At 41.8% G+C, this 21,960-nt stretch overlaps 1 protein-coding gene and 1 pseudogene across 1 annotated transcript; both read right to left on the reverse strand.

Annotated features, from left to right (window-relative positions):
• Positions 1-12,260: 12,260 nt before the first annotated feature.
• On the reverse strand, positions 12,261-14,230 carry LOC101583017 (RNA-binding protein EWS-like). The gene is given in 4 exon segments (XM_023721401.1): positions 12,261-13,175; positions 13,290-13,459; positions 13,461-13,944; positions 13,947-14,230. Coding segments are annotated over 4 exon segments (1,848 nt in total). The 5' UTR covers positions 14,227-14,230; the 3' UTR covers position 12,261.
• Positions 14,231-15,113: 883 nt separating this feature from the next.
• On the reverse strand, positions 15,114-16,955 carry LOC101583413 (annotated as a pseudogene).
• Between the last annotated feature and the right edge of the window lie 5,005 nt (positions 16,956-21,960).

Raw genomic sequence — 21,960 nt, forward strand, 5'->3', positions numbered from 1 at the left:
GACTTAGGACAGTAAAATTCACTGAAGGAATATCTTTTTTTTTTTTTTTCAAACAGAAGGATGAATATTTTACTGTTTCTTAGTTCCCTTTATTGTTTTTGACTAGTTTACCCTATAGACAGGCTTCCTAAAAAAAAAAAAAAATACTGGAATAGGTTGTTAAAGAGGTTGTGAAACCATCAAAGTGAGGTTTTGTGTTTTTAATACCACCTAAGACAATTAGAAAGATACTGCCTACAGATGGTGTTTCAGATCCCAAAAAAGATTATTTCTGCTCAGCAACTTGCATAAACAAAGGCAATGCTTATGTTTAAAATCAAGCCTTAATATTGGGCTGGCCAAGTAGCTCAGCAGATTAAAACACCTGCTTAGGCACATGCAGGGGCCGGGAGCTCAATCCCAAGGCCTGCCATGCCAGTCCTGCCCCCGGGACACTCAGACAGCAATTGACACTCGGCATGGTGGTGCACACCTATAATCCCAGCTCTTGGGAGGCTGTAAACAGGAGGACCACTGCAGTGCGATCTACGCAGTGAGATCCTATACACCTGGACATGCTGTCCTAAACACAGAAAGAAAGCCTTAATGTTGAGTTTCTAAATAGCTTAGCATTTTGCAAAAGTACATTTGAGATTTCATGTTTGAAATAGTTTGATTTGTAAGAGCTAGACCAGAAAAGACACTTTATTTATTTTTAAATATAATTAAGTCAATTAGTACATTTTATTCATAATGATCATACTGTCATAGGGACTTTGTACTTGTACACGGTATATTTTGATTTCTCTATTTTTCCCAATCTCCTCTCCTCCCTTTAACCCATCTCCCCTCTCTATTTATAAAGCTTTGTTTCCATTTTATCCTTTTATAAAATAATTTTTCTCTTTCCCCACCTTGCTTCCCCTCCCCCACCCTATCTCGTCTTTCCTTTTGAACAATTTCTTCACATTTCACAACATCTATTGTACATTTAGGTACTTACTTACTCTTTCAGTTTTTCACACCAGGAAGATAATGCAATATTTACGCATATGAGTCTGATTTAGTTCCTATATAGTATGCTTTCAAGTTGCATCCACTTACTTAGAAATGCCTCAAATTTGTTCTTCTTTATGACTGAGTAGCATGCCATTATATTTTTTTTAAAAAAAACCCATGTCTTCTTTATCTATTCCTCAGGTGGTGGACATTTGGGTTGTTTCCATGATTTAGCTATTACAAACTGGGCTGTTATATACATAGATGTTCATATATTGCTGTGGTATGATGTCTTTAATTCTTCTGGGAAGATCCTCAGAAGGAGAATAGCTGAGTCAAGTGAGAGCCCTAATCTTAACTTTCTGAGGAAGCTCCATACTGATTTCACAGTGGTTGCACCAGTCTGCACTTCCACCAACCACAGCCAAGGGATCCTTTTCCCCCCACAGCCTTGCCAGCATTCGTTATTGGTTGATTTCTTGATGACAGCCATTCTAACTGGGGTGAGATGGAACCTCAGTGTTGTTTAACTTGCATCTGTCTAATAACCAGTGATGATGAACATTTTTTCATATATTTATTTACCATCGGTTTTAATATTTAGGTTTTGATCCATTTTGATTTCAACTTAGTGCATGGTGATATCCAAGGGTATAATTTTAGTCTTTGGCATGTGGAAAGTCTTTTTCTAGCACCATTTATTAAAAAGGCAATCTTTTTTCCATTGAATGTTTGGCTTCTTTGTCAAAGATAAGGCAGCTTGGCTGAGTGCATCTGGAATTGTTTCTACACTTTATAAATCATTTCATTGATCTTTAGGTCTGGATATTTTTTTTTCTAGTACTATGCTGTTTTTATCACAGTGGCTTTGTAGTGTAATTTTAAGTCAGGAATTGCAATGTTCTCTGCATTTTCTTTCTTGCTGAGAATTGTGTTTGCTATTCTAGGTCTTTTCTGATTTCAAATGAATTTTAGCATTGTTTTCTCTGGTTTTGTGAGGTACGCTGATGGTATTTTGATTGGGATTGCATTATATCTGCATAAAATTTTGGGATAATAGCCATTTTTATTATGTTGATGCTTCTTATCCATGAACAAGGGACCTCTTCCACTTTCTGATATCCTCTTTGATCTCTTCTTTTAGAGTACTGTAGTTTTCAGTGTACATATATATTTTTTATTAGTGTGTAGATCTTTTACTTCCTTTGTTACATTGATTCCTAAGTATTTCATTTTTAATTTTTTATGTATTTAGTACAGGGTCTACAGTATCTCACTACATAGTTCAGACTCATAGTGATCCTCTTGTTTTGAGCCTCCCAAGCTCTGAGATTATAGGTGTGCGCTACTGTGCCCAGTCTCAGTGCACCCCATGGGCAGGCCAGCATGGCATACCAAAGATTGAACCCAGGTCCACTTTAGTCCACTGAGCTATCTGGCCAGCCCAGTATTTCATTTTTTTGGATGCTACTGTGATAGGTGTGGTTTTTCTAATTTCTTTCTCAGTGAATTTGTGTACAGGAATGCTATTGAATTTTGAGTGTTGGTTTTACATCCAGCAACAGTACTGAATTTGATTATTAAATCTAGATGAAACACTTTTAAAAACAAGTATATTCACATATTCAAGATTATTCTTAGATGTCATATATTATCAGAAATAAGTATTGCCCTTATGTCTTTTAAAAAGTTATTCTTTTCAAGTGCTTCACTGATCTTTCACACCTTATGATTACAAATTATATTTATATGCAGGCGTAAATAATCTATGACAGAATAAAAAGAATCTGTGACTTATCTACAAATAAAAATACTTTTATATTTCTCTACCTACAAAGTCCATTCTTGCTTTTTGGTTTATGGAGAATAATTCAAGTTAATAGGTTACTGAGTCTTTTATATTTTTGTTTTATCAGCAGTACCAGAGATGGCACCCAGGGCCTTTACGTTAAGCTACATCCTAGTCTTACTTTTTATTCTTAAATTTTAAGACAGGGTCTCCTTGAGTCACTGAGTTACCCAGCATGAATTGAGCTTGTAGTCTTCCTGACTCAGACTCCCAGAGCGCTGTGATTACAGACATGTGCCACCAAGCCTGGCTAGTAAGTTACTCTTAAATAGCAAAGTATGCAAATCTAGTGGACTTTAATTCCAATTCATGAATATGCCAATTGAAGTTTCTTGACCTGTTTGCCTGGCATACTTGTGGAAGTGGTTATTTTATAAATTTGAACTTTTAAGTTGGGTTAACTTTTTATAAACTTTTTTTTTTCAGATAATATGGATTGAACACAGGGTTTCATATACGCTAGGTAGGTGCTCTACCTTGTAGTTTTACCTGGTAAACATTTGTCTAGTGTACCCTTTTTTTATTCCATCTTCAGTGTTACCCAACTAGTTTGTGCTAGTTACCACCTCTTACCACTGTGAGCTCTTCCTAACTGAGCCCCATCCCCCACGCTTACACGTTCTGCTGAAGTTCCCATCTCATCCCTCCTTCCTTTTGGCCTTTCAGCTGCATCAGTCTCCTCATTTCCCCTTGCTCTTTCAATTTGCAGAGTGTTTTTATTTGCTTGGAGGCTCTAGTGAAAAGGCAGGTGTGGTTTTTGCTATAAATGTATCTTGCGGGGGCCTGGCCCTAGCTCAGTCCTTTAAGTGGCTGCTTCCACAAAGCTGGCAGCCTCAGGTTGCTGGAGTTCGAACCTCACAACTCTCCCGCTGGCCAAAAGTGCCCTGAAGGCATGCGAGGATCAAAAAAAAAAAAAAAAAAAAAATCCTTAAATGTATCTTGCCTCTTAAGTAGGGTGGAGTGGGAGAAATACACAAAAAGCAAATATAAAAATAAATAAGACCGGGGCCGGGGAGATGGCTCAGTGGAATAAGCGCTTTCCTGGCAAGTGCAAGGGCCTGAGTTCAATCCCCAGTTCTGCAAAAAAAAAAAATTAAATAAATAAATAAATAAATAAGACAAGTGCCAGCTATTGGTCGTTGGTCACTGAGAATGAATTGAAGCTGATTAAAGTGGGCACCAAGCTTCCCTACTGGGTGGGCAGAGTGATGCAATTTCATACAATTGGGATTTATGAAAAGGTCAACATGTGGGGAGGAGCGCTCAGCCAGAGGGCACAAGGAAGGCCCTCACACAAGCCGAGCTTGCTGTACCCTTGCTGGATATGGCCAGAAGGGAGCAGGTTAGGGAAAGGTTAATGTGACTGTCCTCCCCATGCAGAACGTCTCACTCCTCTTTATGCATCCACGTCACTTTCTCAGGGAGATCTTTCCTGATCGTGCACATTTCCTCTTGCACTTGCATCATGCACCTTTCTTTATAATGTATATCACATTGGGGGCCGGGGAGAGGCTCAGTAAAATAAGTGCTTCCCTGGCAAGTGCAAGGGCCTGAGTTCAATTCCCGGTTCTGCAAATAAATAAATAAATAAATAAAATTTTAAAAAATAATGTATATCACAGTTGTAGTTCAGTAACATCAGTCTTCTTAATAACTTGATTAATTTGTTTGTCTCCCTTCTGACAATTTATTACCTGAAGGCCCATACCTAAGTGCATTGCTCAATATGGTTTTTCCTACTTCTTATTTTATGCTTATTTTTGTAGTGCTGAGTATTGAACCCAGAGCCATGTGTGTGCCAGGCACGCACTCTACCACTGAGCTATATTTCCAGTCCCCTAGTTTCTAACTTGATAAGACAAAGAAGTTTGCTAAAGTGGGATTTTTGGGTGAAAGGTATAAGCCCTCTACATTTCAATAGGTATTACTAAATTATTTTCTCTAAAACATGCACTGTTTTTGATATCCATTATCCACATAAAAGCACCCATTTTCCCTCATCTCTGCCAGTGCTGTGTATTAACATTCTGCCTGATTTCACCATGCTAGTAAATGGTCATTTGCATTTTTTCTACTTGAGCACCTATACTTTAGGCAGATCCAATTTATATTAAGCTCAGGTTCATAGCAGAATTTTTAGACCTAAGTTAAATTAGTTTATTTGGGGAATGCTTTCTTCCCACCTAACTCTCCATTTGCATATAACATACTCTTTGGTAACTTCTGTGCTGTAAGCTACATGCTAATTTGGCTGTCACACTCTACACAGCCAAGACAGACTGGGTATCAGTGAAGCAGAAGTGTTCTGCATCTCCAAATAAGAAGAAAGCAGCATACTGAAAGGAGAATCTGAGAAAGGGATGAGTTGAAGTTAGAACTGACTGGTCTTTCAAGAATGGAGAGATATGGTACCACCCGATGAAATAAAAGATCTTAAGCAAAGTGTACCTGAGATCATGATAGCATGTTAAGACTTTGTGAACTCAGTATTTCTCTAGTGTTCAGGTAAACTTGGAGCAAAAATGAAATGAGAATGAGAGGATAAATTTGGATCTACACTGAGCCTGGAAGTGATATTCAAAGTAAGGACCAGAGCTCCTCCCGCAGCCATGCTCAGAAACAGAGAGGACTCCGGCTCTCATGAAGAGCACAGCTGAGTTTGGATCCAGAACACCAGGGCAACAAACTTCTCCAGGAAAACCAATAGCACCACCTCTTTCTCTCCACTTCTCATTTTTATGTTCTCGGCAACAATCTTCAGGTGGGCTTTCCACACCCAGCACTACTCTGATTCAGTTCACTGGGTGTTACAAGTTAACCATTAGTTTATCCACCACAGGCAGTCTATTTGCCTATGGACTAAGACGAGTCTGAGATAGCCTGTGTACCAAACTATGGAAAGCTAGGGACAGAAGGCAGAGAGAAATGAGGCAGGGTCTAACAATGCCAAGACATGGAGATTCATTACAGGGTGTCGACTCAGACTAAATTACTTAGAACTTTCCCATCACATCCATCTTCAGTATACATCATAGTACTTAAATATTTATTTATTTATTTATTTATTGTATTTTTTAGGACAGGGTCTACAGGCTCTACAGGGTCTCACTATGTAGATCAGACTCGAAGTGATCCACCTGTGTTCAGCCTCCCAAGAGCTGGGATTACAGGCGCACACCTCCATGCCCAGTCACAATCACGTCTCAGCGCACCCTAGGGGCGGGGCCAGCATGGCACTCCAGGGATCGAAACCCTGGTGCTGTGTCTGCCTAAGCAGGTTGTGCATGGTTTTGGATTTAACTGTCTCCTGCACTTAAAGATGTATGTGAAAAGATAATTTCTTTAGAAACATTAGGTCTGGGTTGTACCAGGTTTAAATCGAATCGAGACCAAGACCAGAACAGGTTAGAATTTAGTAAACCTTTATTAGCTGGTCTGGTGGTTAGCCAGCCGCGCTCCAGGCAGGGAGGCGCTAACCAGCCACGCTCAGTAGAGTCGAGTTCAGTCCTTTATAGCAAGCCTTGTTGATGCAGCTGCAAGCTGTTTACACATAGGAGGTTTTCACAGTTTTTAGCGATGAGCGGCACTTGCCCCAGATGGGGCCTGTTTACAAGATAGTTAGGGTGGAAACATATCAGCTATGTACAACACTATCAAGCTGAAGGATCTGCACTTGAGCCAGGAGGTGATGCTCAAAGATCTAGAGGTCCCTGCCAGCTTTGCCCAATAGAAAAATAACAAGAGCCACATTTATTTCCACCCATTACATGGGCCAGGGAAATAGCTCAGTGGTCTAGCTCCTGCCTGGTAACCACAAGGACACAGGTTCGATCCCCAGTCCCACATGGTGTGCCAGCCTCAAACAGAACTAGCCACTAAAACCAGGTGTAGTAACACACACCAGTAATTCCAGTGCTGGGGAGGCTGAGACAGGAGGATCACTGAGTTCCAAGCTGTGTAGCAAGACCTTGTACCAAATAAATAAATACATCTTCAAAAAAAAAAAAAAAAAAGAGAGAGAAAGAAAGAAAGAAACATTAGGTCCTAGAACACTGAATAGGGTCCTAGAACACTGAGGGAGTGTTAAGTTTGGGTAGTCTTATTTTCCTGTTGTCTGGGAAAAATTTCACTGTACATTTTCTAGTGCATTGTCTGGGCTGGTTTTTAATGCTTAACTTGATATGGAATTTTTTTTCTTGGCAAGATGTACCTAATCATTAAATAAATCTCTGCTAGGAAGTCCAATAGGCTCCTTATATTTCCCCATCTTGTTTTATCTCATTACTTGTTACTCATCACGCTAGGTAATACCTCTTCCACATGGCACTTTGAAATCAATCCCACTGTATTTTGGCAAATCCCTGTAAGAGTTTTAATTGTGTTCAGTCCCACATTTTACTTGTGAACTCTCTGGTTCCAAATAACACCAGCGATCTGATTCAGCGTGATGCGCTTGCACGCTCAGTCTGTTCTCTGATGAATGTCTTTCAGTGGCACTTGGAGATGACAATAGGAAGCCTTGTGACTATCTTTGGAATCATTATTGTGTAAAGGAAAAGGGAAATCTGTAATATACATATTTTTATCCACAATCAAAATACTAATTAATACATCTTGACATTTAAAAAATGCCAACAGCAATACAAAAACAATAATAATGGCAACAACATCATCAAACTTTGACAATTATAAATCACCAATGGTTTCACTGTCCTACTTTTTGTTTATGAGGACAAATGTAATTCTTCCTATATTACCTTCTATTGAAACAAAGACAGTGTAATCTTTAGGGTGTTTTGGTAATGATAAAAATATTTCACGTGTAATAGGTATTTTTTTATAGGGATTTAGAAGAATATCTTTTGATATGAAAAAACAAGATCTCTAAACATGATGACATATTGTGAAAGCACAGAAGCTGGCCAACTGCTGAACAAATGCACACTGCTCTACAGCAAACTGGTTAGAAATCCTATGCCTGCTGAGTATCTTGCTGTCCAGATAGCCAAAATGCCAAGCAAATCCTTAATGCACAGGTAGTGCTGAGATGCTGATTCTGCACCAGAGAGTGTGTGTGGGCATCACCTGCCTCAGCAAGTAGGCTGTCTAAATTAACCTTGCCAAGCCGTACAACCATCACCATCCACATGGGGGTGGTGATTGATGATGCTGAATTAAGGGAGCCCTGGGTATGGAAAATGGCAGAGTAAAGGGGCATTAGCCCTCCTGTGCTGAGATGATGGTTCTCAAGGTGTGGTCCATGCAGTGTCTGAATTGAAATCATCTGGGTGCCTCCTGAAACTGCCGAGTGAGTCCTGCCCTTGATTTAATCTCTAGAGTTCCCGTGTCCTTATTTTTTTTTTTGTTTGGTTGTTTCTTTCTGTGGTGCTGGAGATTGATCCCAGGGCTTTGTGCATGCTTAGTAAGTGTTCTCCTACTGAGCTACATCCCCAGACCGGGGGATGTTAATTTTTTATTTTGTGGTTGGCTCAGCCTGCCCTGGTGGCGGGGCTGGTGTGCTGGGGATTGAACTAAGGTCCCTGTGCTTACCCGCTGAGCTATCTCTCTGGACCTGGGCATGTTAATGTTTTTTTTTCTGAACCAGGGATTTAACTCAGGCCCTTGCACTTGCCACGCAAGCACTTATTCTACTGAGCTATCTCCCCAGCCCATGTTAATGTTTAAGTAAACTCTTTGGCTGAGTCTTCTGAGCACATTTAAAAGCCATTGATTAGATAATAATGGATAACATTGAAATATGCAGAGACATCACCTGTCTTTCCACCTATCTCTGCCCTGGTACAGTTACATGCTGGCAGTAATCTTGTGGCTAGTCACACAGCTTTCTCTCTCCTCCAGGCCTTCCCAAATAATAAATTCTCTCACTATAAATACAATGCAAACTATTATAAATAAATTAACTGTATTTTTAAAAATCACACCTCATAAGGCTGGCCAGATAGCTCAGTGGACTAAAACACCTGCTTAGACAGACACAGGGACCAGGTTGGTTCCCAGCGTGCTGTGCCGCCCTGCCCCTGGGCACACTGAGGCTGCGATTGAGAGTGGGCGTGGTGGCACATGGTGGCATGTGCCTGTAATCCCAGCGCTTGGGAGGAGGATCACTATGAGTCTGATCTGTGTAATGAGACTCCATAGAGCCCTGTACTAAATACATTTTTTTAAAAAAAAATCATACCTCCTAAACAAACTATTGGAAGAGGACTTCCAGAACTACTTCAGAAAGTGGCAAGAACGAAGGGATAAGTGTGCCTAAAGCAAAGGCACTATTTTGAAAGGAATTAATGACAATGTGTCTTTTGCCAATTTTTTCAATAAGTTTCAAACATGCACCATATTTTTGATTACACCTTTCTCTTATAAACTGGGATGACACAGATAAAGCAAGTAGTGGAATTTTTGGATATTAACTTTTAAGACTTTAAAAATATATAATAGAGGCAATAGCCTAAAGGTCAAAGAACTTTTTAATTAGATGAAAGAGAAAAAAAAGCTTTATTTTAGCAGATTGCTTTTAACTCTGAAAATTTAATTTTAAATATTAAGACCCTGGCTGAGGAGATAGCTCAGAGGCAGTAGCACCAACAAGGTCCTGAGTTCGATGCATGCGGTGCTGGCCCCAGAACCAGGTGTGGTGGCTCCCACCTGTAATCTCAGAACTTTGAGGTTGAGACAGGAGAACCACTACAAGTTTGAGATCCGCCTGGGGGCTATGAAAGTGAGCACAAGGCCAGTCCAAACTGTGTAGTGAGAACCTATCTCAAAATAAGATAAATATTAAGACCCAAATTTTTGAAAACACTTAGATAAACAGGGCTTTATGTTATCCAAGCAAAAATACACAAAACATATTACTAGTGTCTAATATAATTGCTACCATATACTAAGAATTTACCGTTTTAGGCATGGCAATAATCATTATGCATTTATCATCTCATTCATTATTTTTTTAAATAATTTATAATTTTTAAAAAGAATTTACAATTTGTTTCATTTTTACAGAATACAAAATAGTGATAGAAAAGAAAACAGCATTAGAGAGGCCGGGAGATGGCTCAGTAGAATAAGCACTTCCCTGGCAAGCGCAAGGGCCTGAGTTCAATCCCCGGTTCTGCCAAAAAAAAAGAAAGAAAAAGAAAACAGCATTAGAAATGATACAAGATTTCACTAATCAAAGTAATAGGAATTCAACTACATGATGCTATCTTCAAATTAATTGTCCAGATTATCAGACATAAACATGTAAAATTTGTTTAAAAAAATAACAAAAAAGTTATAAGAAATTCAAAAGAGGAAAAAATCAAAATCAAAACAAGACAAAACAAAAATTTAAGCACTAATTGTTCCTTTCAAAAGACTAGCAGAGCTGGAGAGATGGCTCAGTGAGTGCAATAAGCACTTCCCTGGCAAGTTCAAGGGCCTGAGTTCAATCCCTGGTTCTGCCAAAAAAAAAAAAAAAAGACCAGTAGAACTTGACAGTACAATTATCCAAGCTATTCTGCATATATAACTAAACATGTTTTTTTCTCTTCTTTCATTTGTCCATTTCCTCATACCTGTTTTTCCTTCTCATCGAACAATTCCTTTGCCTTTCACAGTATCTGCTATACCTTTCAGGTTCTCACACTAGTGAGATAACATGATGTTTGCACATGTGGATCTGATTTATTTCACTTACCAACATAGTTTCTAGCTGCATCCATTTATCATCTCATTTAGTGCTCATTTATGCTTCTATATTTCAATTCTGAGTCCCTGTTGTAAAATCAGAGAAGTTAAGTCACACATTCAGTATCACACTACTACAAGGGTTGGTGACAAGCACCAAAGTCAGATCTGTGACTCCAGAGTCTGAGCTCTGGAGCACAGTGTTATGTCCTGTGTCTCCATTTAGCTTATTTTTCATTCCAGGGTGGTCTGTGCTAGGGTATTCATTTTCTTGTCCGTACTTTACAATGTTTTGCAGGGTTTTTTCAGTTTTCATTTCCAATTCAGCTTCTAGGTATTGTTAAAAATACCTTCCACAGGGCATTCACTTTCCCACTAATTTCTCTATTTGCCTGTTACTTATGTAGTTCTGCCCGCAGCATCACTATTCTGCCAACATTGGTGATGCAACGGCTGTTTGATGTGTTACTTTTGCTTCTTCTGGAAGGAAAGGTAGGTTCGTGGTGGAAATATAAACACTGAGTGGTTCCCATGGGGTAAAACATGGATGCCAGTTTCCTGCATTCCCTGGTGCAATGGTAAAAATGTTACTCCTCTCCTCAAATTCACAGGCTGAAATTCTATCTCTCAAGGTGATAGTGTTGGGAGGTGGATATCTCTCGGAAGTGACTATGTAATGAGGGAAGAGCTCTTACAATTACAATTAGAGCCTTGATGAAAGAGACCACAGAAAGCAGAAAGCCAGCTAGCTTTTCCACCACCAGGAAACAAGTCTGTAGCAAGTGCACCCTCCCTGAACTCAACCGTGTTAGCACTTAGATCTTGGTCTTTCCAACTTCTAGAACAGTGAGAAGCAAATTTCTGTTGCAGCACCACTTTCATTGTATTCTACTGTTACCGTGATAAACAACAGAATTCAAGAGAAGGAAATTCAAAAAGGCAGGAGTACTTCAGGTCATGGTTCACTGGGAGACCATCTTTGGAAAACAGCTAGCACGCAGCTTTAACCTCTAACTATTTGTCCTCAAACCATTCCAGCAAGAGGAAAAAGACAAGTGTATGGTTTATAATACTAATGCAGAAGTAATATTCAAGTTTTCACCCTTCTTTTAGCTGGTTCCCAGAAGATACTCAAGTTTTTCTACCTCACAGTTTAGCTTTGCTTTCTGCCTACTAATAATTTGAATTAGCAACTGTTTCTGTGGCCCCATCTCAGAACATTATGTTGATATGATTGCTGAGGTTTAAATGGCTATTGCAATTACTGAGTCTTACTGCTTCTCCTTAAGGTGCAGTAGTTTTCTGATTTACTTTGGGGAGTAAATTTGCATAGGTGTTGCAGATTTTTATTAAGCTCTTGAAAGAATAGTTTAGTTCTCTTAAAATCTTTTTTTTTGTTTGTTTATAAACATTTGAAATTTTATTTTAAAAAAAGCACATCACAACCATGAACATTGTTACAGCTAGAGGCCCTCTTGGTTCTCCACAATGATAACTGAGCATGCTCACAAGGGTTCCCATTGTTAAATCTTAAACAACCATCTCTGAAAGAAGGAAAAAAAACTCAGCATTCTACCATTTAACTTGTTTTAATGTTTCTTCACAAATGGTGAAAAATACTAAAGTACAGACAAGGAATAATCATGTTGTGGCCAACATTATAAATATGGAATTATAAATTTAAAACATTTTCTGGTTTAAAAAATAAATCTGGTAGTCAATGCAGCTCTGCAGGGTCTCTGCGTCTAGTAGGGCCGGTCTCTGCGCTCCTGACGGTGCTCACCTTTATCCATTTTTCCAGGTTCTCCACGTCCACCTCTTCTTCCTTCCATTTGTTCCATCAAAGGTCCAGGAGGGCCCCCTGGACCACCTCGTCTTCCTCCACCAAAACCACCTCGGTCCATGCCACGGCCACCACAGAAACCACCTCTGTCTCCACCACGGCCACCTCTGAACATTCTACCAGGACCACCACGGTCCATGAGGCCACCTCTTCCTCCCCGCATGCCACCAGGGCCACCTCTGCCACGATCACCACCTGGGGGTGGGAAGGGTGGCGGGAGGAAGCCTTCAGGTTTTGGGGCCTTACACTGGTTGCATTCTATTCTCCAGGCGAAGTTCTGGTTTCCACAACCTGGATTGGGACATTGCCAATCTCCAGCTCGATGTTGGACGTTTCCTCCTCCAGAAGGGTTTCCACGGGAACCCCGGGGGCCTCTTGGAGGGAAGCCTCCTCTGTCTCCTCCATGACCTTCCATGCGACTCATGGGTCCCCCAGGACCTCCTGGGCCACCTGGACCTCCCTGGAGTGGTGGCGGCATCCCTCTGCCCTCATGAGGCGGCATGCCACCTCGCATGCTGTTCATTGGAGTCTTCTTCCGAGCAAGGAAGACTTTAAGTTTGCTTCCTTGAAAATCTTTCCCATCCAACCACTCCACAGCAGCCTTGGCAGTCGGTGGATCTTCACAGGACACCGTAGCATCACCCTTGGGCTTTCCTGTTTCCTTGTCCAAGTAGATGTGGATCATGGGTTGCCCAGTTCTCTTGTTAATCTTAACAACCCCACATTGCTTAAACAAGTCTGCAAGGTCATCAAGTGTCACATTGTCATTTAGTCCTTGTACATAAATTGCACTGTTGTCAGAGTCTTCATCAGGATCTACTGGAGGGCCTAGATCAAGATCTGGTCCTTCATCCATGGGTCCACCAGGCTTATTGAAGCCACTTCGCTCTCCAGCGCTGCCCATTCCACCACGTCCTCCTCCCTGCCCACCTCTGCTCATGCCTCCACAATCAAATCCCCCTCTTCCCCTGCCCCGGTTATCAGGGCCACTCATGCTCCGGTTTTCTCCTGGTCTGGAAAATCCTCCAGACTCCTGCCCATAAACACCCATGCTCCTGGGGTGGTCCTATCGGAATGAACTCTGCTGCCTGTAGCTGCTGCTGTTGGCTATATTGACTTGGAGCCTGGCTGTAGGATCCAGTCTGGGGGGGATAACTAGTGGGAGGCTGCTGCCCATAGCTGCTTTGTTGACCATAGCTACTCTGCTGTCCATAGCTGCTCGGCTGCCCATAGGTGTTCTGCTGAGAGTAACTGCTCTGATCATAACTAGTTGGCTGTGTAGAAGAATAGCTGGTAGGAGGATGGGATGGAGGTGCGGTGACTGGCTGCATCAGGTAGCTTCCAGGAACCTGGGGATAACTGTAGTTACTCTGTCCGTAGCCTAGGCTGGGCTGGTTATAACCCCCTGTACTACACTGAGGTTGATTAGTCTCAGTAGGCTTGTTACCATCCTGTGGTCTCTCAGGTGCAGTAGCCGCTGGGGGCTGCCCATAGGCTGGGTAAGCAGGCTGAGAGCTGTAAGCAGACTGAGCTGCATAAGAAGCCAGGGTAGTGCTGACTGTAGCAGTGGTGGTATCATAAGCACTGTGCCATACCCCTGGACAGGTTGGCTACAGGTCTGGGGGGCAGCTGGAGAAGTATAACCAGTGGGAGGCTGTCCATAAGAAGTTGCAAATGCAGTCTGCCCATAGATGGCAGTGGCCTGAGCTTGGATGTAGACATCAGTAGGCTGTCCATAGGTTCCATAGCTTTGTTGCCCATATGCCTGGGTGGTCTGTGCATATCCTTGAGTTGGCTGGGCTGTGTAAGCACTGTAGCCCTGCTGGGCTGCAGCTTGGCTGTAGGTACTATAATCCGTGGACGCCATTTTCTCTCCCTTCTCTTAAAATCTTATAGATTTTTTTATTACTGTATTTTGGTCAAATTCCTCCAAGTCAAAGGAAATCTGGTGGCATCACTCAAGACATAGTCAAGTTTATCTTTTCCTCACTCTAGTGACATATATTCCCTTCATCGCTTACCCTCTGAGCTTCTTGATTAGAATGGCTATGTGTCAGAATTAGTAGTACAAATGGGGCTACAGGACCACTCTGCTCTGCTCCCCTGAATCTTGACAAGGCCCTAGTGCCAAGTGCTGACCTTTGTCCTAAGGCCTACTACCTGGGATTAGAGAGAAGATGCCTGCATGCCAGGTCCTCCTACATGACATACAGTAAGCAGCCTTTCTTCACTTAGCACTTACTGAAGGTTTTGTGTATGGAGTGCTTCTCATATGTCCAGTTAGAGTGAATTATGGGAAAAGACATGTGTGACATGTGGGAAAGGATAGCGGGCATGACTCAGCACCCTGTCAATCACATCAATCATGTCCTAGAAGATCCAGTGTGAGGTACCCTAGACCTGGAGCAATATTACAAACTCTTTTTTTTAATTTGTACACAAATGTTTATTTCTCTTTTAAACATTTCCTTTAAATACAAGGAATGAATTCTAAATCTTCATAAAGATGAATTAAAAATGAAACCCCTCCAGTATAGTGTGTGTAATCGCTGTGTTCTTGGTCACTACTGGCATTTACAGTTTAACATCGAAAACAAAGACAGGTTATTTAAAAATCATGCTACTGAATTTCTAGCTCTTCCTCTAGGACCAGCTCTATACAGACCTTCAATGTTTAAAATATTTTATCACCAAATTGAAGCAAGTTTAAGGGTGAAATAGCTGTGCATTGAACACAAAATCAACAGAACATTATTAGATGTAGTCAAGTTCATAACGAATATAGGTGTTCTTGTCATCGTTATAGATCTGTGGGTAATGCGCTATAAGCGCATCTTGGGAACTGATGTAGATGGAGTTGTAAATCTTCCAGTACACACCGCAGACTTTCCGGACCGGATGAACAGACCCTGGAGGCAGAACTGCAGCATTCTGCACAGTCTGATAGCAACCCGGAGCCCCTCCAGTGTACCCATTACCAACTGGATTACATGGGGCGACATCTCAAACATGTTGGGCCATACGTATTTCAAGAGGTGATTTAGAGAATCCTTGCAGCCAAAACCATATACACCAAGTGACATGTGCTGTACCACTGCACTGGCCATCTGAGCACAAGTTTCCTAACCATGAAAGCGTCTTCAAGTAGTGGTGTCACCACGTAGATATAGTCCTTGCCCATTTCACCAATATACTAGAACAAGAAGGACAGCGACTTCAACACACCACTCTGAACATTCAGCTCAGGAGCACTATACTCATTCATTAAGGCAGGCAGCACCGTGAAGGGGTGTCTCAGTGACAGTCGTTATGGCTACTGTTGTGCACACTCTGTTCTGCCTTTCCTGAACCTTGAGGTTATTTAGGAGTGTGGCCAACACATTGTGAGGGCCAATGGCCTTCGCAATATAGCCAAATGTGTTGACTGTGGCTCTATGAATTGCTTTTTTGTGAGCTTTTAGGAGCTCCAAAAGTTCAAAGCAAATCCTCATCCATTCTCTTGCAGACACATATTCAGCTCCCCTGTCAGCAATTTGTCCCACAAGGTCAATGGAGTTCTCTTGCACCTTTCCGTGCCTGTTCTTCAAGATGGGAGGGAGGCAGAGAAGCAGGTCCTTAATCGGAGGGGTCATCTTGTGCATACCTATTACATTTACAATGGCCTTCAGGGCTCCAAGAATGCTGCCCAACACTTCGGGGTATTCTTCACCAGGTATTCATACAGCACAACATCCAAGTGCCCATTGACTTTTCCTCTTGACACGTTTTCATGACCACAGCAGTTTAAGAGATCAAATCCACTGCCTGCTGCCTCACTTTTGCTGATTTATAGTTTAAGCGCCACAGAACAGTACCACAGATCTGAGGCAGGTAGGGTTTGACTCACTTTCCGAGCGCATTGACCACTATGCCAAAGCCATTCAACATGACTGAGTCCTCTGTGGTCTGTTCTTGGAAAGCACACAGCATGCCATCAATCAGCTGTTCTTCAAGTTTATGATCAATACCAGCTGCTCCCAGGTTGCCCATAATTTTCTCAATGGTTTCCATCACCATTTTTTGGTACTGCTCAGCTTCATCTTTCAGATCATCCACAATCTTGGATATGATTTCTGTTGCTCCTACTTTGTTTGCTAACTCCACAGTGGTATCAACTAACTGTCAGTAATTTCTTCTGTCCAAAGCTATTCTGTGCTGCCAGAAGTGTTTGAAGAAAGGAGGGAGAATTTCTGTTTTAATGTAGTTTGCTTCTACACTATCTGTTCCACAACACTGCTTCACTACCTTCAGCACAATTTTCTTCATCTCTTCATCAGGAGACTGGAATTCTCAAATAAGGATTAAAATCACTTCTCTGGTATAATGGTTGGCATATTCTGCACCCATGAGGGGGATAGGATACCCAATGGCCTTTAAGAAGGCAGCCAAACCCTTTCCTCTGTGTTGGCAGATACCCTTCCATAAAAGCTTCAGCACAGACTCAAAAGACTCGATACCATACTGAGTAGCTGCTTCAGCCAAGGCAGCAACGGCCAAAGCACTGATGGTTTGCACCTTCTACTGCTCATTATAAAATCTTAAACCCAGTGCATTCATCTCTCCTCCCGTGTTCTTCCAGCTGTGCAAGCCTGCTCATGCTGAGTGTACCATTTCTTAATTAAACTTCATTAAACTATGTGCTTCTACCTCACCATGTGCCATGTCCAGTCCTTTGTTTACTATGCACACAAACCTACCTACCTAGAAACCTGTGCAGGATTCCATCACTTACAGTGACAAGGCACAGTCAACAAAAATATACAGCCTTATTGATCTTAATTCAGCCTTCTAAAGTGTTGGGCGTTTTGGGGACCCAAACAGAGATTGCTGAGTTCAACCCAAGTAAGAATAAAGGCACAGAATTAATCAGATGAAGATAAAAATGTCAGCTTAATTACTGATTTGTGCCTGTAGGTCTGGATTTGTGGACAAAAGAAACTGTGAATAGCTCCCCTTTCTCCTTCCCCAGAGGTTGAGCTTCCTTCCACAGGATCCTGCCTGTTAAGGTGAGAACAAACCAGAATGAAAAAGTCCTATGGCCAGGCCAGCTTTCCAAGAGACACTGAAGAGGCAAGCCCAGCCCAGCCAAGCATGACCTTCAGAGCCTAGTCATCCAGCCAAGTCCCTTCTCATGTGGGGTACAGCAAGGAGAAGGAGGGCAGAGGCTGAAGATATCTGTCTTCTACTCATCAGCCTGTTGGAATTGTGTGAGGGGCATGTGTGTTTTTCTTGATTGAGGACTAGAATGTGCCACAGCCCAAGGCCCACTGGCTAGATATACACAACACTCTGAAATTCCCAACATTCCCTCTTCTCTCCGCAAAGAGGGCTGTTGGTAGCCTGTGGTGGCAGGCCAAAGCTGCTGCATTAGGTACAAGCCTAATCACTCCTGCTTAACTATGGACTCTTTCTATGCTGTTTCAAAAACAGCATTATAATTACTGAACCAAACCACATCTACCTAAGTGAGGTAGAAAGATAAACATAAGTATACAACTTGGAATTTAGAGATATAATCCAAAGCCTGATTATCCTTTAACTATGATGTAGTAATTCCACAGCTTTTTTTGTTTCTTACTACTTTTCATTTGAAGAACTATTTGTTATTGTACTATAAAAATGAAGCAGGAGCAGGGCTGGCCAGATAAGTCTGCAGACTAAAGTGCCTACAGGGCGCAGGCACCAGTGTTCAATTCCTGGCACCTCATCCCATGCCAGCACCGCACCCAGGGCACGCTGAGACAGTAATTGAGACTGCGTGTGGTGGTTTGTGCCTGCAATCCCAGTACTTCGGATACGGAAAACAGGAGGATCACTACAAGTCTGATCTGTGTAGTGAGACCCTATAGACCCTGTACCAAAACATTTTTAAGAACATGAAGCAGGAACATCATGTTTTATATGTAGATATATACATATGTGGATACATGAACATGTACATAGATCGGCTGCTCATGTCTACATTTACATATGTAAATGTAGATGCTAATACCACCCTGACTTCAATATTTCATTAGTTTTTGTTAGAAGCTTTAAAGCTGGAGCCTTAGACCCCGGGTGTTGCCTTTGAGCTACCTTTCACATGTAATTTGTGCATTAAACATGTATGCAGGCTTCTTTATAGTGCTATAATTGTCACATCTACATAATACATGTGATGAACAGAAAAAGCTTCTTTTCCTTTTGAATTAAAATTTCAAAAGTACTAATTTACCTTTAGAAGCCAAAGCTCTGATCAAAGGACACAGTAAGATACTCATTAACCCTGAACAATGAGAAACCTGTTGTAATTATGGTGAGCAATAAGTCCTGGTGGTGGGCACAGGAACTATGTAATGAACTTTACAAGTCCTAACACCACCGGAGCAGAGCCTGCCAAGCAGCCAGACCCTCCCTACCCAGGGTCTCCTGCAGTTATTCAACCTTGTAGGAATGTTGCACAAATTAGTTTCTGAGAAACACATTTTTAAGATCATGTGAGTAGATAAGAACAAAACACAAAGTCTTCATTATATGTCTAATAAGCACATAATATTGACCAGGTGTTGTGCTAGGTACTTGACATAGATTAGGTCATCTAGTCTTGGTAGTAAAACTTTAAGTTAGAAATTCTTATTATCCCTGTAGTAGAGGTGGGAAATGAGGATATGGAGAAGTGAGAAGTTCCTCAGGACATCAGCTGATGCTCACGGGCAGGCAGTGTGGATGCTAAAGACCATGCTCACAACCACTTCAGTTTATTCCCAGCAGCTTGAGAACACAGCCTCAGCCACATTTTAGCTCTGCTGATCACTTCTAGTGCTTATTTCTAGCCCTATTGCCTTGCCTAACCTAAAGCAAATGACTGCATCTCGCTGGGCTTTACCATCACCTTCTTGAAAAACACAGTTGTGTGTTAGAACAGGGGTTAAATCATTGCATGCTGAGCAACACTGAGGCCCTGGTTTTTCACACATGAAAAAGGAAAAGTGATCGATCATATAGCTATTATTTACTAAACACATTGTCTCAGTTACTTTTTCCTCATTGCTGGGACAAAATACCCTACAGCCAAAATACCCACAATTAAGGAAGGAAAGGTTTATTTAGCTCACAGTTAGAGGAGGTTTCAGTCCAAACTGGACTGACTCCAAGGCAGAGTGGCACATGGAAGAGGGCAGCAGCTCATGGTGACAGAAAACAGCCAGAGTGAAAAGGCAGGCGCAGTGGCAGCAGTGGCAGAGGCAAGCCTCTCTCTGCTTTCTTTATATTGCCTTCAGGCTATCTGCCCCAGGATGGTGTGGCATTTACACCTGTAATCCAGGGCTAGATCATGAATTAATCACAAACTCTAGAAACCTGCCCCATTGACTGCATGAGGCTTTGGGGGGTCACCTAGACACAAACCATAACACATGACCTAGTGGCAGGATTTGAATAAATGAAAGAGACTGTGAGCTTCTCAAAAATTTTACCTCAATTCACAATAGATTTTAAGTGTCTGCCACTATTTCTGAGTATATTGTCAGTTTATCAATTAAAAATTACCAAGGATTTATCTTGTTATGCTCTTTCATTTATTGCAAATAAGATTTGAGGCAAATGAGTGTCTTGGATGGATGGAACAGGAAAGACCTTAATAAAGGAGTTTCTCAACTGAAGCTCTAGCTCCCTCAGGTTCTTTAATATTATAAATTGCTTCTTCCGTGTTCTATCAGATGCCTTCTTAGTAGACCAGCTCCTGAAATGAATCCATCTTCTCAGTTACGGTCCTGGGTCCAGATTTTAAACTGTAGCCACAATTATACACACTAATTGGTAGGCTCAGCAGAGAGGCTAAGGGTTGAATAGGCACTGAGAACAAAAGTAGGTTCCCTCCTTAGAACCACTTGTGAATGAAAGGGTGGGAAAGGCCAGCTTGCTGCTGGCTGCACCAAATTTGCTCTGGAAGAAAGAGCTTTGGTCTGGCATAGCTCCCAGCAATCTCAATTAAAAAGGAATCCCACTAGGAAAAATTTTCTGTTTGGGTTCTGTCAGATTACACAGATGTTATGGAAAACCACATTAAAAGCAAAGAAGAAGAAAGCAATGTACATCGTACCCTCTGGGCTGAACGAGTTAGCATTTAGACAGTGATCTTGGTCCTAATGAGGTGGTCTCAGAAGCCCTGGCTCTGCAACTCTGCTCTGCAGAGAGTTTCCTCTACAGGGAAGACTGGCCAGTGACTCACTCCAGAGCTTTTGGGACTCTGGTGGTTGCGGTTCTAGGGTATTCTGTGACCAACAAGTCAAAGAAACAAGAGCAGAATAGCAAGTCTGTCCAACAGAGCAGAGGCTCTCAATGGCTGTAATAGGAAAAACATCATACATAACTGTTCTTTTGCAGTGGCAGTAAAATTAAGAGACGGATGGGTTTTCATCCCAGCTCAAAAGTGGAAGAAATTTCCCTGAGAGTTTCTGCTACATCTGCATGGCATGGATTCCAGTAAAATATGTGGTGTGAATTTAGGTGAAAGCAAAGAAATAAACATCAAAAGGATTTCAAGAGTATGCCTGTGGGTGGTCATCAAGTCTGGACCATTTGGCCCGGTGTGATTGCACATGTCGGTAATCCCAACAGTCACAACGCTGAATCAGGAGGATCACTGGGAGTTCAAGGACAGCTTAGGCTACACAGTGAGACCCTGTCGAAAAAAAAAAACCCAAAAGCCAGCTTTTGATAATTTGATCTTTTAACGCCTCCAACTGAGAACCATAAAGGATTTCGTTATCTGTGCAGAAAAGTTATAGGTACAGGAAGTTGGATAACACAAAGCCCACGATACAGTACAATAATGCCTTAGTTCACCGATGCCTCTGTTCAAGAAAAATTTGGCTTACAATCAGACGCACCCAGCAAGATGTTTCCATGCACACGTGCTACATTGGATGGTGCGCACGGCCATGGCCATCTTCCTCTCTGACACGTGGTCCTGTCTTCCTCTAGTTGAGAATGCTGCTGCAGACAGACCTGTGCACACCTGCTGTGAAGCGTCTCCATGTGCTTTTAAAGAATTCATTACAGCACAGTGTTATTCAACCCAGCCTGGCTCCAAAGAAAGTACAGAGCAAGAATGGTGGGGAAAAAAAACAAAACAAAACAGAGCAGCAATAAAGGTGGCCAGAATGTTCAGAGCAATAGATCAAGTAAAGTTAGTGTTCTTGATTTTAATACTGTACAGTGCTGCAGATTAACCTTGTTTACAGTGGGCTTTATGGGGACATTTGATTTGGTTCATGTCTTAGTTACTCTTCTCTCATTGCTGGGACAAACACCCGACACTCAAATGAAGGAAAGAAAGGTTTATTTAGCTCACAGTTACTGGAGGTTTCAGTCCATATTCAGCTGGGTCCAAGGCAGAGCAGCACATAGCAGGAAGCAACCTTTCCTGGTGGCAAAGAGCAAGAGCACAGGGAAGAGCAGCAGCAGCTCAAGCAGCTAGCTTCTCCTCCTCCTTACATTGTAAAGCAAATTACCTGCCCCAGGGCAGGTACAGCATCCACACCCACAATAATCAATCACAAACTCCAGAAAGGCTTTGGGG

Source organism: Octodon degus, unplaced genomic scaffold (assembly GCF_000260255.1).
Source record: "Octodon degus isolate 3935 unplaced genomic scaffold, OctDeg1.0 scaffold00082, whole genome shotgun sequence".
In the NCBI taxonomy this organism is placed as follows: Eukaryota; Metazoa; Chordata; class Mammalia; order Rodentia; family Octodontidae; genus Octodon; species Octodon degus.